Source organism: Hordeum vulgare, chromosome 5H (assembly GCF_904849725.1).
Source record: "Hordeum vulgare subsp. vulgare chromosome 5H, MorexV3_pseudomolecules_assembly, whole genome shotgun sequence".
NCBI classification, from domain to species: domain Eukaryota; kingdom Viridiplantae; phylum Streptophyta; class Magnoliopsida; order Poales; family Poaceae; genus Hordeum; species Hordeum vulgare.
The window spans coordinates 541,094,855-541,113,459 of record NC_058522.1 but is presented as its reverse complement, the minus strand read 5'-3'; the positions used below and the strand labels follow the sequence as shown (position 1 = coordinate 541,113,459).

Here is an 18,605-nt window from a genome sequence, read left to right as displayed (position 1 = left end):
GCACCTGCCCTGGCTGTTCATGGATGAAGTGCAATACTATATTGTAGATTGTTATTCATTCAGATCTTTAGAGGGCATATACATGTTCTGTGCGTACTTCATGATATTTTGTATGGAAATTCTTGCTAATTTCAAGGAAAAGGCAGCACATTCATGAACAATGTTACCAAAGGAATCCAACACTAACTCTTGAATAGAGGCTGTGAAATACTCCCTCCGTCCAATAATATATGGGACGGAGGGAGTAGCACATATTAGTACCTAATAATGAGGCTGATAAACTCTTAACGCAAGAGGGCTACAGATATAATTCAGCAAATTTTACTCATAAGGGAAGTGAGAACGGCCAAGAACCAGTTTCTAGATAAAACACAAAAAGCTTCTTGTCCTGATACATAGAATTCATAGAATGTAAGAGACACCCAACACGCGATTGCAAGAGAAAGTCGAGCCTCCGGGAGGGAAACAGACACCCTGATTATTGTAGGCTTGGCCCAACTGCACATACCACATATGCTTAACAACTTCAGGTACAAATGTCAAAAGGAGTACACCTCAACTTGTCGCTAAATATCCAGGATATACTCTCAAAGTACGACACATTGTGTAGATGCTTGAATAGTACTTGCTCCGTCACTTGTCGGAGAAATTGGTATATCTAGATGTATTTAAGTTCTAGATACATCTATTTCTATTCATTTTTACGATAAGTAATTTCAGACGAAGGAAATATAAACACTCTTATACCAGTTTACAGAGGGAGTATCTCCTTTTCAGTTTATAAGACTTGTGCATATCCCTAGATCTATATTTTGATTAATATAAGATGAGTTGTATTGTCTAAAAATTATACCATTAAAAAATACTCCATCTATAAACTAATATAGGAGTGTTTAGATCATTAAAGTAATGATCTGAACGCTCTTATATTAGTTTACGGAGGGAATATATGATTTGAAGTTTTTAATGATATTTTTTGTGTTACATAACTTGAATTACATTGGTTTATTTATTAACCTAGAGATACGTACAAGGCTTATTAAACCGAAAAGGAGGTAGCATAACATAAGCACACTTACCGCACAAATCATCACAAAGGGTGAACTCATTTCTTTTTATTTTTCTTAAAACACAGCACAAATGCAGATTCTCACATATCCTATCCTTGTGAACACGTTCGAGAGACCAAGCTAGCAAATCTTGAGATTGATAACGTCATAATAGACGCCTCATAGTCGATGGAAACATACTCTTCCACTGAAAAAACATCGTCAGAAAGTCTAGAATAAATTCAGAAAAATGCACACATCCGTGCAAGTCTTGGATTTAAACTTGGCGGGCTGGTTCCACCACAAAAACCCTAACCATTTAAGCTATGATGCGCTGTCGGGAACCTGACCTTGGACAGTGCTAGTGACTTTAGTCCCATCTCGAATATAAAAGAGGCTAGAAGCTCTTTATAAGGGAGGGTGCCACACTCCCTTCAGACCGGTCTTTTGAAATGTTGTGGGCTCTTCACTTGTAGTGAAGTGTTCGATGCACATTAAAAATGTCCGAATATATGTCGATGGACTGGGAGCTGGACCTAGGCTGCTAACAGAGAGGTCCGCCCAGTCCCTCCTGCGGGGATCAGGCGTGAAGCGCGCTCATGTGTATCAAAATTGCATCCCTCCGCTGAAGCTTCGCCTTGTGATGCCCCCTTTTGGGCCGACCCACTGTTGCTTCGCTGCTTCTTCACTCTCTGTTTCTTTTCTGTCCTTTCTTTTTTCGTTTTCGTTTTCTTTTTTTATGTTCCTATTTATTTTCTTCTATTTCCCCCTATATTATACAAAGTATTCTGTGTTATATAAATGTTCACGGTATGTTAAGTAAATGTTCACAGTATTTAACAAAATTTCTCATGCATTATAAAAATCTTCATCGTATAATAGAAATTGTTTGATGAATATCTATTCACTGTGTTTTTAAATTTGTTAAATGCATGTTACAAAAAGTTTCTATGTGTATTCGAAATTTTTCAACGCATATTACAAAATGTTCAGTGTGTATTAAAAAAATATTCAATGCATATATTCATATTTTTTTCAAAACTGTTCATCAAATATTACTAAAATGTTCAATACGTATACGAATTTGTTCAACGCGTATTAAAAAATGTTCACTGTATATTAATAAATGTTCAATACATATATTCATATTGTTTTCAAACATGTTCATCATGTATTAAAAGAATGTTCAATACATTTTAAATTTTGTTCAGTCTATATCACACAAATGTTTATTGTGTAGTTCCAAATTGTTCATCATATATCTCAAAAGTGTTCAATGTATATTTAAAATCGTTTGTCATATATATGAAATCAATACATTTTTGTTCATGTTTCAATAATTATTCACCTTTTAACAGTTTATTTGTGTTTCGAAATTTGTTCATGAAAACATTATTCAATTTTATGAATGAAGATTAAAAAGTGGTTCTGCCTTCCTGCATAGTACTAGAGGCTTGCGATGTATTTAGAGCCGGTTCGGACTCCCTCCGCTCTGCAGCTCCGGATCGGAGCGGAGCGACGTGGAGTTGTAGGGCTTGTTTGGGACTGTTCTACTCCAGAAAATTTAGCTTCGCTCTAGAAAACATAAGCCAAACGGGATATCTTTATGATATACAACTTCACAAAAAAACTAGAAATTTGGGTTCCAACTTTTTGTTTTTTATGAAGCTTTCTAGGAGGTGCTCCATAAAATTATAGAAGTTGGAGTTGGAGTGAAATTACCCACCACTGCCACCAGTAAGTGGATACCCCTTCGTTTCTCCCCCCTCATCCAATCAAATAGATCATTTCTATCAAAATTTCCATTCGTGAAGATGGAGCTGGATAAAAGCCAAACATTCTTTTTGGAAGAGCTACAACTTTCGTATAAAACTGCTTCAAAGTGAATTTGGTGGAGCGGAACTGTTTATAATGAAGCAAAGCGGTCCCAAACAGGACCGTAATTTAGGAAGTAACTAAGGCTGGTCATAGTGGGGAGTAACATATAGTAGTATCATGCATATGATACTATTGTATGATACTACTTTCATATTGCATAGTATCATAAACTAATATCATAGATGACCTTATTTATTGGCATGCATGACACATAGTAGCATAACATTTAACATGTTACGGTATCTACCTATGTTACTCTAACCCCCTCTCTCTCTTCTTTAATCGCCTGCCACATCAACATGTTTGTTATTTTCGAGTACATGATACTACCTTAGTTACTCCCACTATGGCCAGCCTAATACGGTGCTCTGTGCTCTGCTCCCTGATGGAGGAGTGCCGACACAACCTTAATATCAAGTCCAATTACTGGCGTATCCAGCGGAAGGTCGCTGGTTCGATTCCAACTAGCTTCATTTTTTTGAGGGGTGAAAACTGCTTTATTGATCACTATTATGAATTACAGGAATAATAGTAGTATCAAAGGGTCCGAGTAGCCACACATGGCGTCCCTCCCCTAAATGCAAAGCATATCTAGCTAAGTGGTGAGCTTCCATGTTGGATAATCTTCCTTCATGGGTAAACAAAATATTTTGAAAGTCACTAATGCCATCAGATATTTCCTTGATAATAGGGCCGGTTATTCCTTCAGATCCCGAGTTGATATCTTGGATAGCATTCAGACAATCAGAAGCCACTGCAACCTTCTGCAATAATAAGTTGTCGGGGAACGTCGCATGGGAAACAAAAATTTTCCTACGCGCACGAAGACCTATCATGGTGATGTCCATCTACGAGAGGGGATGAGTGATCTACGTACCCTTGTAGATCGTACAGCAGAAGCGTTAGAGAACGCGGTTGATGTAGTGGAACGTCCTCACGTCCCTCGATCCGCCCCGCGAACAATCCCGCGATCAGTCCCACGATCTAGTACCGAACAGACGGCACCTCCGCGTTCAGCACACGTACAGCTCGACGATGATCTCGGCCTTCTTGATCCAGCAAGAGAGACGGAGAGGTAGAAGAGTTCTCCGGCAGCGTGACGGCGCTCCGGAGGTTGGTGATGATCTTGTCTCAGCAGGGCTCCGCCCGAGCTCCGCAGAAACGCGATCTAGAGGAAAAACTATGGAGGTATGTGGTCGGGCAGCCGTGAGAAAAGTCGTCTCAAATCAGCCCTAAAACCTCCGTATATATAGGTGGGAGGGGGAGGGAAGAGGCAGCCTCAAACCCTCAAGGTTTGGCCGAAATTGGAGGTGGAGGAGTCCTACTCCAATCCTACTTGGAGTAGGATTCCACCTTCCCACTTGGAAACTCTTTCCACCTTGTGTTTTTTCCTTCTCAAACCTTATGGGCCTTAGTGGGAACTTATTCCAGCCCACTAGGGGCTGGTTTATCTCTTCCCATAGCCCATGAGACCCCTTGGGGCGTGACACCCCTCCCGATGGTCCCCGGCACCCCTCCCGGCACTCCCGGTACACTACCGATGAGCCCGAAACTTTTCCGGTAATGCACGAAAACCTTCCGGTAACCAAATGAGGTCATCCTATATATCAATCTTCGTTTCCGGACTATTCCGGAAACCCTCGTGACGTCCGTGATCTCATCCGGGACTCCGAACAACATTCGGTAACCAACCATATAACTCAAATACGCATAAAACAACGTCGAACCTTAAGTGTGCAGACCCTGCGGGTTCGAGAACTATGTAGACATGACCCGAGAGACTCCTCGGTCAATATCCAACAGCGGGACCTGGATGCCCATATTGGATCCTACATATTCTACGAAGATCTTTATCGTTTGAACCTCAGTGCCAAGGATTCGTATAATCCCGTATGTCATTCCCTTTGTCCTTCGGTATGTTACTTGCCCGAGATTCGATCGTCAGTATCCGCATACCTATTTCAATCTCGTTTACCGGCAAGTCTCTTTACTCGTTCCGTAATACAAGATCCCGTAACTTACACTAAGTTACATTGCTTGCAAGGCTTGTGTGTGATGTTGTATTACCGAGTGGGCCCCGAGATACCTCTCCGTCACACGGAGTGACAAATCCCAGTCTTGATCCATACTAACTCAACTAACACCTTCGGAGATACCTGTAGAGCATCTTTATAGTCACCCAGTTACGTTGCGACGTTTGATACACACAAAGCATTCCTCCGGTGTTAGTGAGTTATATGATCTCATGGTCATAGGAATAAATACTTGACACGCAGAAAACAGTAGCAACAAAATGACACGATCAACATGCTACGTCTATTAGTTTGGGTCTAGTCCATCACATGATTCTCCTAATGATGTGATCCCGTTATCAAGTGACAACACTTGCCTATGGCCAGGAAACCTTGACCATCTTTGATCAACGAGCTAGTCAACTAGAGGCTTACTAGGGACAGTGTTTTGTCTATGTATCCACACAAGTATTGTGTTTCCAATCAATACAATTATAGCATGGATAATAAACGATTATCATGAACAAAGAAATATAATAATAACTAATTTATTATTGCCTCTAGGGCATGTTTCCAACATAAGTCTCGTCCCAAAGCTTGAGCTTCGCGGCATGCAAGGGTTTCCAGAATTAGAGGACCAGTTAAACCATGGAAGACAACGGCTGATGAGCCCAGATAAGCTCCCTGCTCGTTCCTGCATACTGCACTAATCGCTCCTATGGGAGGAGCTTTGCAAACTGCACCGTCGACATTGATCTTTGTCCAACCCGCAGGGGGCTTGATCCATCGCCGAGTATTGGAGTGAACTGGTGTAAGGGTTGATCTTGATGCTGGCTTGTTCAGTTCCAACTCTGTTATATAGCGGTTGACGAAGGCTAGTGTAGCTCCTGGGCTTTGATGCTCTCCTTCATGAATTAGCTTGCGTCGGGCGAACCAGATCGCCCAGAGTGTTACCGTGATCTTGGTCATCTCGGTCTCAGAAACTGATGAACGCATGGAGAATAGCCAAGACTTCGCGTCTGGTTCCGCAGTCGCCAACATGTGCTCCACTAGCTCTGGATTATGTAGTACCCAGACACAGCGAGCCATGGTGCATGTGAGCAGGGAGTGGATCCAAGAATCCTCTGCCCCGCATACCGCGCATGCCCGGGTAGGTGCCATATTGCGGTGGTGTCGAACATCTGTTGTCGGTAGAGAAGTCTGGGCCAATCTCCATAAGAAGATCTTGATTTTGGAAGGGACCTGGATCCGCCACAACTCATCCCAGCATTTCCTCTCTCTGGTGACATCCGCCGGGCCGCCATTGCCTTCGAGCCAGGCTTCCCTTCGGAGCTTAGTAGTAATGAGCATGCGATAACAAGACTTGACAGAAAACAATCCTTTCTTCTCCTGTGACCATGACCAGTAATCTTCATAGTGTCGGGTGCTTAGAGGGATGTTGAGAATCACGTCCGCATCAATCGGTAGAAAAGTTGAGGTGATCAACTCCCGGTTCCACCTGGCTGATGTGTGATCAATAAGCTCGGCAACCATGGTGGGATGTTGGGCCGTGAGACATGCAATAGGTCGCATGGAAGCAACTTTAGGGAGCCAGTTGTGGTTCCATATCTCTGTGGTTGAGCCATCTCCGATCCGTTTGATCAGTCCTAATCTGAGAATGTCCTTCCCCTCGATGATTGCTCGCCATATTTGTGATGGGTTAGTCCCAAGCTGAGAATCCAAGAAGCAAGTAGAGGGGTAGTATCGTGCCTTTAGGATCCTGCCACTTAAGGATTCCAGAGCCTTGAGCAGGCGCCAAGCTTGTCGAGCAAGTAAGGCGAGGTTAAATAGTTCAATGTCTTTAAAACCCAATCCACCTTCATACTTAGGCCGTGTCATCACCTCCCACGATACCCAGCTGGTCTTCCTTTCACCGTTCTTACTACCCCACCAGAACTTCCTTATGAGGGAGTTGATGTGGAGGCACAAACCGCGGGGCAGTTTAAAGCACGCCATAGAGAAGACCGGGACTGCTTGCGCAATGGACTTTATAAGAACTTCCTTCCCTCCTAAGGATAATATATTTTCCATCCATCCTTTCACTTTATCCCAAACCCTATCTTTCAGATATTTAAACGCCCCATTTTTGCTGCTACCAACATCTGTGGGCATGCCCAAATATTTGTCATTCATACTCTCATTGTGCACATTGAGAATGTTCTTGATACTCTCCTTCTCTACATCTGAACACCCTTTATTGAAGAAAATGGAGGACTTAGATTGGTTAATTCTCTGTCCCGAAGCGTTGCAATAGGTTTCCAACAAAGAAGATACCATAGTAGCTCCCTGACAACTCGACTTGAAAAACAGCAGGCTATCATCAGCAAACAGTAAGTGACTTACCGGCGGAGCCGTTGGTGCCACTTTAATTCCGTGAATAGGTGATGACTCATTGTGGTTTTTGAGGAGGCACTAAAGGCCCTCTGCTGCCAACAAAAAGAGATAGGGTGATAGTGGATCTCCCTGTCGAATCCCTCTCGTAGGAGTGAATTGTTCCAGTTTCTTCCCGTTAAATAAGACCGAGAACGTAACTGAGCTAACCATCCGCATGATAAGATCAACCCAGGCTGGTGCAAAACCTAGTTTGGTCATCATAGCGCTCAGATATGTCCATTCCAACCGGTCATATGCTTTCATCATGTCTAGTTTCAAGGCACATAATCCATTCCTCTTCGATTTGCTTCGTTTCATAAAGTGCAGACATTCATAAGCAGATATTATGTTGTCTGTAATAATTCTTCCTCCAACAAAAGTTGATTGTTCTTCGGATATGACCTCAGGGAGGATGGATTTCAATCTATTTGCTATGACCTTGGATGCTATTTTATAAAGAACATTACAAAGACTGATAGGACGAAATTGTGTGAGGAGTGTGGGGCTTGTTACCTTTGGTATCAACACCAGAATAGTATCGTTCAAGATGGCCACATCATCTTCTCCCTTCAGAATTTTTAAGGTGACTGCAGTCATTTCAGTGCCACATACATCCCAGTGGCGTTGGAAAAAATGGGCTGGAAATCCATCAGACCCTGGCGCTTTGGTGGGTGCCATTTGAAATAAAGCTTCCTTCACCTCTTCTTGAGTAAACTCCGATGTAAGAAGGTTATTCATCTCAGTAGTAACTTTACGTGGAACCCTGTTAAGTACTTCCTCCATTGGATGTACCTTCGGATGTGTAGAGATGTTTGTAGAAATCGGTGACCATATGTTCTAGCTCAACAGCATTATCAACTGTAGTACCATCCTCACGTACCAGAGACTGGATTCTGTTTTTGCGTCGACGCTTGCATGCCCGTAGATGAAAGAACTTTGTATTTCTGTCGCCCTCTTTGAACCATGTTACCCGGGACCTTTGACGCCACATCACCTCCTCTCTGAAATAGAGCTCAGACAGTCTATCCCTGATTTTTATTTCAACCCTAGAAGGTTGGGTACGTGTTTGATCTGCCCGTAGGTTTGCTAGATCTCCGTTCAGCTGTTTGATCTCCTTCCGCACGTTACCGAAGGTATTTTTATCCCAGCGCCCGAGCCCTTTTGCCAGAGCATCTATCTTCCCTTTCAAATCTGCTACTGTATCCACTCCAGGGCCCTGCCAATTTTGTTGCACCTCCTCTTGGAAACCATCATGCGATTCCCACATCATCTCATACTTAAACGGTTGTTTCATGAGGCTGCCCAGTTGGCCTTCAGTTTCAAGAAAGATGGGGCTATGATCAGATGTGGCAGCCACTTTGTGCACTAATCTTGCATTTGGGAATATAGACAGGCACTCCGCAGTAGCTAATGCTCTGTCTAATCGGACGCGGGTATAGGTTCCTCCTGCGACCCTTCTTTCGAAGGTCCATCTCGGTCCAGTGAATCCTAGATCAGAGAAGCCGCACACATCAACGGCATCACGAAAACCATTGACCTATGTCAAGCTGCGGTGGCTTGATCCCTCGTACTCGTACAAACGCAAGACCTCGTTGAAGTCCCCCCAACACAACCAAGGACGATCCGTTGCCGAAGCTAATGATCGAAGTAGATCCCAGGTTATACCTCTTTCCTCCACCCTTGCTTCCCCATAAACCACCGTCATTCTCCATTGTACCATCCCCGGAATGGTGATGAGTGCATCAATGTGATATTCCGAGTAACCAAAAATATCAAGATTTATTGAATCATTCCAAAAGATCCCTAAACCTCCACTCCTACCAGAACTACTAACAACAAATGAAAGATCGAACCCTAATGAACTTGCCAAGCTTTCTACTCTTCCTCCAGGGAGTTGAGTTTCCACAATGCATGCCACCATTGGAGTATATTGCCTCACAAGATTGCGAAGATCACGAACTGTCTCGGGTCTACCAGCCCCTCGACAGTTCCAGCAAAGAAGACTCATTGAGCCCGGCGGCGCTCCTCGCAGGAGCCCGCCAAATCGCTCATCATATTTGTTATTGTATGTGGTGGAGAACCTGCCTTATACTTCTTTCGATCCCTTGGTGCAACATACGCCTGCGGAGGTGGTGGAGTATTCTCCGGGAGTTCAGGTGCCTCCCTCATACTGGTCGTGGACTGGTGATCACCCTTTTGATCCTTCGGCCCGGCTGTAGTAGCATTAGACATGTCCAACCTCTTTTTTGCAGAAGATTCTGTCTGGGGTGGTTCCCTCTCGTCCTGCTCCATCTGCATTGGTTTCATTGGGCTCTCAGCCGTGTCCTTAACGTTCTCGTCCTCGCTCATCCCTGCCTCCTGCGAAGAGCGTTTCTTTGCTGCATTCTCTGTTCGACTATTGGAAGTAGCCTGCCCGTACGGTCCTCCACCCCTACCGCGACGGCCCCGGGTACGTGGGGGGTTTGAGCTACGCTGGGGGTATAGATTTGCCGCTACTGGCCGTCTGGTAGCTACCATCCATTGGCCATAATGTATCTCATCGGGGCCGTGGACGCCATCGCCACACTCCTCCAGAACATGTCCCATGACACCACAAACCTCGCAGAAAAATCCAACTTTCTCATATTCACCGGTAGTAGGAGGGCTTCCTCTCCTCTGATCTTCAGCGGAGTAAAACGAACAAGGGGTTCGTCTATTTTGATTTTGACTCGAACCCTTACAAAATTCCCTTCAAAGAATCTGTTAGGGTTCATCTTCACACTCTTCACCTGCCCAATGCGCCGAGTAAGTTGGTCTAATATCCCTTTCCTCCGATACAATTCAGGAGTGTCATGTATTTGTGCCCAAACTTGCACCCGATTCAGAGCAACCGTATGCGGTTTGCCCTTGCCATCGTATTCCTCTATCACCACCATTAAACCCCTGAAGATCCAGGGTTCTTGGTGCATCACCCTGTTCCAATCCCCAACACAGAGCATTTGAATAATGAAGAGATTATCGTCCGCTTCTCGTATCCCCGGATCATATGCCAAACGCCACACGAACTTCATCGTGGTTTTGAAAGACTCGGCGCTGAAAGGTTTGGTAGTATGCACTTTTGCCACAGCGAGCCATCGTGTTTCCTCCGAACATTTTTTCTTACGTCCTCACGGCCTGGCAATGGGCCGACCCGTTTGCGCGAGCCCTGCATGGAAGCTCTCTTGTTTGACGCTAACGAGCGGCAAATAGGAGCTCTCGCGAACGATCGCCGCCGCAGCCTCGCGGGAGCCACATGAAATTGCATTTATTTATGAATTTGTAAACATTTTTTTAATCTTCAACACTGTTTGAATTATCGAAGATGCTTTACACATTGTGCACATTTTTCAAATGCGCGAACAACGTTTTTAATTGAATATCTTTTAAATTCATTAACATGGGTTTTTAAAAATTATGAACATTGTTTTTGAATCGATGAACTTCCTTTTACCTTAGAAAACAATCTTTTGAAATTCATGTATATTTCTTTTGAAATGCGTGATTTTTTTTCCTGGATGATGGTGGCTGCTGCGGTGTTGGCCGCCGCCTCGTTGATCTCCGTGAAGTCGGCTTCTTTCTTCGCCGGCAGGGCGCGGTTTTGCTTACATTTACAATGGATGGCGCGATCACACATGTGGGAGGTGCGGGTCTCGTCCAGGGCATCAACTCGCCAGTCCTTCATGAGCCAACTTGGATCGACGAGTTGCTGCTGGACACGTCGGAATGATGATGTGTGAGTAGTTCATCACAGACCTACGAGTCCATAGCCAGTACCTAGATGATGTGTGAGTAGTTCATTCGTCTCATGATGATGTGTGAGTAGTTCACCACAGACCTACGAATCTATATCCAGTACCTAGATGGCAATCTCTCTCTTTGATCTTCAATACAATGATAATCGCATCTTCGCTTTGATTCATATGATGTACCTCTTTTGTACGGAGCATTTATTGGGATCCAGTAAATTTTGGGTTTATGGTCAGATTATTCATGATAATATTTGAGTCTCCACTAATATATAATATGATTCTTATGCGCATGATTATGATATCTTCGTAATTCTATCTGATCTATTGAAATAGTTTGTCCAACTAGATTGATATTTCTTCAGTGAGAGAGGTGTGTTCTAGTAGGTTCAACCCGACGAGTTTCTATATCCGAGTGGCAGAAGGGGACAAGTTGCGTCTTTGTGTTGCTGCAACTAAGGGTAAAACGATGTGGTTTATTCATATTGGTTGAGTTTACTTTGTCTACATCATGTCATCTTACTCCTAACATTACTTCGTTCGTCATGAACTTAATATGTAGAGAGGCAAGCATAGAAGTGCTCTTGAAGTGAAGTAATAGTAATAGGTGCACGCATGAGTCGGTCTATTTGTTTATGGACGTGATGCCTGTATTTACATGATCATTACCGTGAAAATCGCATAACTATCCGCTCTTCTATCAATTGCCCAATAGTAATTTGTTTATCCACCATGTGCTATTTTTATGAGAGATGTCATTAGGAAAAACTATGGCCTGGGGTCTATTCACAACATATTGATAAAACCTCCAATATCTTGCTGCCATTTATTTATTTTTATTTTATTTTGTATTTTACAATTATCTACTCCCTTGGTTTCTAAATATAAGTCTTTTTAAGAGATTTCACTAGAGGACTACATACGAAGCAAAATGAGTGAATCTATACTCTAAAGTATGTCTATATACATCCGTATGTAGTCCCTCCTAGTGGAACCTCTTAAAAGACTTATATTTAGGAACAGATGGAGTACACACCACATTCGTTTGCAAATAACGAGACCAAGGGGATTGACAGCCCTCTTGCCCACGTTAGGTGCAAGCTGTTTGTTCTTTTGTATGTAGACGTTGAAGACGGTTGTGGTTGATATTTCTATTTGTTCGATAAACCTTGACTTCATAATTGTGGCAAATACTTAGCCACTTTGTGCTACGATAACTCATTCCTCTTCACGAAAAAACCCAAGGCAGATCGCGAGTATCAAAGAGTCATGAAAATATTTAGCCTAAGGGACTAGGTACAACTGAGAAGAGGGGGATTTAGCAGTTCTCCAAATAGTTGCAAGAACAATACTTTCATCAATTGCCCTTAGATTCCTAATACCCAAGCCACATTCTTCTTTAGAATTGCAGATATCTTTCCATCCTCTAAGACAAAGACTACTGGTAGAATCATTCTCCCTCACACGTGCCCACCAAAAATCCTAATGAAATGAGTGTGCTTAGAAGAAACTTCTTAGTGAACAAAATGTTAGCCATACAGTAAACATAGATAGTCAAGAAACAAAGCAAATCGATTCCAACCTGGCAGCATGAGAAAGCATATTGGCTTTATAAACTTGTCAACCACAAACCTATAAGCAACAGTTCTATTCTTGGCAGGAAGAATAAGCAGATGACCAAGATGAGTGAAATTGCTATCCAAGGTAGAAACTGGAAAAACTTGCTTGATCTCTTGAATAGTATCTTGACTAACATGAGCACTACAAAGAATGGCAGAGACTTGGCTCGCTTTGAAGTTTTACCAGAGATATAACAAAAATGATGGATGAGTTGAGCCATAGAGTCAGCTTCCTGTATAGTGGCCTGACGACAAACTAAGCGGTCATCTACAAACAACAGACACACACACATTGACCTCCCTATACGATCTGAAATGCTCATAATTTAGATGAAACATAAAATATTGAATAAAATTGACTTAATCATACGCAAGTGAGGGTAAAACAAATCAACACATGGACACTTAACGATTTCTTGGATCAAAAGGCATCATAGAAAAAAAAACCCTGAACTACAATAATAGTGCTATGAAAGCCGTACGAAATTCCTGCAGCCCCCCACAAAAGAGAGGCAAATTGCGGTGCTAGCTCAAAAACGCAAACTACCTAATTTGCTCATCTGAAAATATGAAAATGCTAAAATACATTGACCATTTTGAAGCTGCACACTAGTAGTACAAGCTACGATACCGTGTATCTATTGCGGCAAGCTGAGAATGGCGGGATGGGCGTAGAGTCCGGTGAGCCAGCCGTGGGCGATGTACTTGTTGGCAGCCTCGGTGTAGTGGATGCCGTCCCAGAAGAGGTGGGTGGATGGGTCGCTGCAGGTGGTTGCACCGGGTAAGCCGCACGCTGATCCCTCCGTGTTGTAGTTGTACCGCCCACCCCCGCCGCAACACGCTCTCAGGGGCTCCGCTGTGAACCCTGCAGTGTACATCATGCATGGCTATTTACCTTTTTTTTTTTGTAAAGGATGAATCTTATTAACTTATAAAGTAGCATTAAGGGGATACAAACACGATAAGCACACACTCTACCTATACATAATTAAGATGAAGATGCATACAGACAACATCAACAAACACAAACAAACATATCAACAATGAGCAAAGTCATCAAAGACCGAACCTATGCCCAGGCGGGGAAAAACCCTGAAATGTTCAACACAACAACCGGCGAACCATAAAGACGTCCGTCCGCACCAATCATTCTTCATATCACAAGGACACAAGTGCCATCATCGCTGCACCTAATTAACCATCGGAGACCGGATCATAGGTTCTCACCCCTACAGACAAGTCGGAGCAAACTCCAAGCCACACCTCCAAAAAGATAACGACGTCAAAACATCGTCATTGTCAGGTATAACCAACTAGGATCAGATCTAAGGTTTTCACCCCAGAGCTCGATACCAGATGCTCAATAAGCACCAGAAATGACAAATTTCACAAATGGCCTCCAGTGGTAAATGCATGGTTATTTACTATACTACTGTCAGTGAGGGGTCAATTAAGGCCCTGTTTCTTTAAAAAGTCCTAGGACTTTTTTTAGTCCCAACTAAAAAGTCTCTAGTCCCTACCTGTTTCTTTCCAAGGACTAAACATAGACTAGAAGTCATTAAATGACATGTAAAAAGACCATGCTACCCCTAGTAATATACTACAAGTTATTAAATAACATGCTAAAAGTAGGGGCATTGTTGGGAAAAGAGCCAAAAAAGTCCCAAAAAGTCCCTCCCATAGGGACTTCTTCCTTTAGTCCCAACTACCCCACTTTAGTCCCTAAAAGTCCCTCCTATTTCTTTCACATGGGACTAAAAGGAACTTTTTGTAGTCCCTACATCAAAAAGTCCCTGGAAAGAAACACCCCCTAACCTATGTTTACAGAGTTGGCCTATGTATCTTGGAAATCCATTTTTCACATGGCACCCCACATACACCCAACCCAACAAAATTTAAGTGATGCGCGCTCTGCCATGGTTGTAGCTTCTCGATCGAGATGCCAAACGAATCTCTTGTTGGACCGAGTATCGTTTAATTAGTACCGCCAGCTTTCATTACCACCCCCACATTCATGCATGCCCGGGTTAACGCAGCAGTTGATCCTAGCTATACATTTGATTTTGATCTGATCAACAAGTTTGACTTTGTTGTTAATTAAAGGCCACTGCTGGTACTATAGTACTAGTACTACCTACTCGATGGTACATGTACAGCTAGCGGCTATCCTGATCTCGATTGATCTACACTACATTCGATAAATGAAACTAGAATTGTTTCTAACAAATGAATTAGTAAGGCCGAAAGAATGGAGGAGTCCAAGAGAAAACTCAGTTACCGAGCTTTCCCGGGCGCCGGATGAGCCGCGCCACGGGCTTGTGGTAGTCGGCATACACCAGCGTCGTCCCGGGGTACTTCACACGCATGCGCCTCACGCTCTCCTGCAGCATCCAGTTGTGGTACTGCGAGAGGCCGTTGAGCCGCCGCAGGCATCCCGTCCGGCGGTCGTACTCCGTCGCGTTCGCCGCCACCGCGTATTTCGTCAGCGCCATCGGCGTGCACCCCATCAGCGGCGTCCCTGACACCACCACGTACCTCGCTCCCTCCTCCACCAGCCTCTGCATTCATGCATGCATGCATAATTAAGAAGGAATGGGTGAAGTACTGAAGTGACGAGTAATTTTTGGCACGGAGTGAAGCGTCCGTCACCTCGACGCCCCTGATGATGGCTTGCACAACGTCCGGCACGAAGGACTTGGCCTCCTGCAGGCTCTTCCCGCCGGAGAGGATGTAGCTGTAGTCGGTCAGGCCCAGCTCGCCCACCACGAACAGAGATCTCGCGAGGCGCTCCCTGCATTGCGCGGTGGTGTTGCAGCCGAGCGACTGCTTCGCCACCTTCCGGAACCACGCTATCTGCGCGCGCAGGGAGCTCCGGAACGGCGGCACGCTCCCTGAGTTGTGCCGCAGGAAGAACCCGACGTCGAGCGCCGTGCCGCCGACGATGGCGAAGTTGGCTCCTTGGGTGAAGTTCTGCGCCTTGGACTTGGACAGGAAGGGCGGCACCAACGGGAGCTCCAGCGCCTCCGCTGCATGCGCATGTCATGTGCAAACAATAGATCAACACGAAGGCATCATTGCATGTATTCAGCGACATTCTACTTTGAGCATATATGTACCGATGAAGTCGATGATGAGGCGGCCGTCGGAAGGCCGGCCGGTGGGGCGACGGAAGAAGGTTTCCCCGTAGGGGGAGTTGTTGAAGGGGCTGAAGGGGAAGCCGGCGGACAGGAGGACGAAGTTGCCCGTGTCCGAGTAGGAGCTGCCGAAGCTGAAGATGGAATGGAACCGTGGTGCGTGGAGCTCGGCCTCGGGGACGCCGGAGGCGCCCGTGTCATACATGAGGAACGAGATGAGGACGACGACGAGTGACAACACCGGCGGCTTCATGAGCGGGTCGCGTGGAGGCGAGGTACTCCTGTGTGGAGCAAAAGGGTCCTCGCGGCCGCGGCGTGGCGTAAGGTCTAGGACGAGTTGGTCGATCCAAGGTGTGCACGGTGCCATAGTACAGTAGCACCTCGGAACTTGGAACTGTTCATTGACTTTATGTACTAGTTGTATGAACACTTGGCTCCATCTCTGAAGCTGACCGTAATGGGACTATCAGGCTGACCGTAGTATCATAGATAGTATCATGCATGTCAACTAAGCACTTTTGATGAGGTGACATAAAATTAAATGAAGAAAGAAATGATTGGGTATCATATTATGATATCGTATCATATTAAATGTTGTGTTATTATGTGTCTTGTATGATAATAAATGAACTACACTATGATACTAACATATGATACTCCCTCCATCACGGTCTACTGGACGCGTTTCCAAGTCCATGCAGTTTCAGATGCGAGATGATTTAGGCGCCGAACGATTTAATGTCCGATTGATTAGGGCTGGTGAGCGCCGGGTCTAATCCCCGATTAATTATGGCTGCATGCAAGTGTGTTGGAAAGAAGAAAGGAAGGAGTGCGCTTCGTCCGCTGCATAGGCGTACTACTCGGAGTACTACTGCCTTATTAAATGTCCGCTGCATGGGCTACCAAACGTTCATTGGACGTGGGGTTAACTAAGAGTTAATCTCTCCGATAATTAGGCGCAGGGAGTAACAAGAGATCCTATTTTTCTGCCCAATCCGCGAGTACCTTGGTCGCAGAGAAATCTCAACCGCGCCGAGTAAACCGTGATGGAGGGAGTACTATGCATTACGGATGTGATATCATACACTAGTATCATATGCATGATACTAGTATATGATACTATCCATTACAACCAGCATCATAGGTAGTATCGTGTATGCCAACTAGGCAATTTTGATGATGTGACATAGAATTAAATGTTGAGTATCATATTAAATGATGTGCTACTATGTGTCTTGCATGACAATAAATGAACTATCCTATGATACTAACATATGATACTATGCATTACAAATGTGGTATCATAGACTAGTATCATACAACCAGCCGATGGATAAGGCTGCTCATAGTGGAGAGTAACATATAGTAATATCATGCATATGCTATTATTGTATGATACTACCTTCATAATGCATAGTATCATAAACTAGTATCATATGTGATCTCATTTATTAACATGCATGACACATAGTAGTATATTATTTAACATGATACACTATCTACCTATGTTACTCTAACCGTGTTTCTCTTCTTTAATTACTTGCCACATCAGCATGTTTTCTCATTCCAAAACTATGATACCAGCTATGATACCCCCACTATGGCCAGCCTAACTGAACCCTCCAAGAGCATCTCTAACAAACTCGTTAAAATCCAGTACTGTAAAAATCGTTTTAGGCTCCCTCGAAAACGATTCTGCGAGATCGTGAAGGCCCCGCCGAAGCATATCCCGTAAGTCTCATACTACATATTTAAAAACATTTTGGTGCTCCCCCTCACTCCATTGACCTAGTTTGAGAGACTACTACGCCGGTCGGTTTTGACATCAACATTTGACCCAGGGTGGCCCTCATCATTCTCTAGAAACTATGGAACTCTAGAAATGCTCATTTATTTTGTAACGAACGACACTCGCCCTTTGATACTCTTCTCAACATTATCTTGGAATTTACGCTTTGGTCTTAACCCCGTAAGTAAGAAGGTTGCCATGTCATGTCGCATGTACCTTTTCTTTCGATGTAACCCTTGATGTAACTTGTCCTTTGGGCCTTTGAGTAATATAATATATACATGTGGGGAAACTCTCCTCCCCTCCCCCCAATGATTGTTCAAAATGGTGAGTAATATACACAGGTGTGCGCGGCAACATGGTGGCTGGGTGGGGGCACGTCGGTGGGGACGCGACAGAGGAAGCAGCGAGGAAGCGACAGAGTGCGCGTGGCAGTACTGAGGGCGATGGACAACTGTGTGGCGAGCGCCGCAATTTATAGACACCCCGGAAGCGGTGCGCCAAATCTAGCACGCGGCCGCCCGCTTTTTCCCCGCGCGCAATCATTTGCAGTGCGCTAATTTTCCCCGTCCGCTCGAGCGCACGTTTCCGCCCCGCGCGCTAAAAACCCAGCTTATCCCGCGCGCGTTTTGTAGCGTCGTTGTTGGAAATGCTCTGATAGAGAATCAGGTGTGACAATGAAGGAGCCCCACACCAATATTGTTGGAATTATGCCCTAGAGGCAATAATAAATGTATAGTTATTATTATAATTCCTGTATCAAGATAATAGTTTATTATCCATAGACAATACACCGTCCCTAGCATGCCTCTAGTTGGCTAGCCAGTTGATCGATGATAGTCAGTGTCTTCTGATTATGAACAAGGTGTTGTTACTTGATAGCTGGATCACGTCATTGGGAGAATCACGTGATGGACTAGACCCAAACTAATAGACGTAGCATGTTGA

The 18,605-nt window shown here is 44.3% G+C and overlaps 1 protein-coding gene across 1 annotated transcript; it reads right to left on the bottom strand.

The window, feature by feature from the left end:
- Positions 1-13,059: 13,059 nt before the first annotated feature.
- LOC123398689 (GDSL esterase/lipase At5g45910-like) lies at positions 13,060-16,236 on the bottom strand. Its single transcript, XM_045093140.1, has 4 exons — positions 15,851-16,236; positions 15,384-15,760; positions 15,013-15,292; positions 13,060-13,599 (listed from the first exon to the last, which is right to left on the bottom strand). The coding sequence occupies exons 1-4, from the start codon at positions 16,233-16,235 to the stop codon at positions 13,373-13,375; spliced, it is 1,269 nt and encodes a 422-aa protein (XP_044949075.1). The 5' UTR covers position 16,236; the 3' UTR covers positions 13,060-13,372.
- Between the last annotated feature and the right edge of the window lie 2,369 nt (positions 16,237-18,605).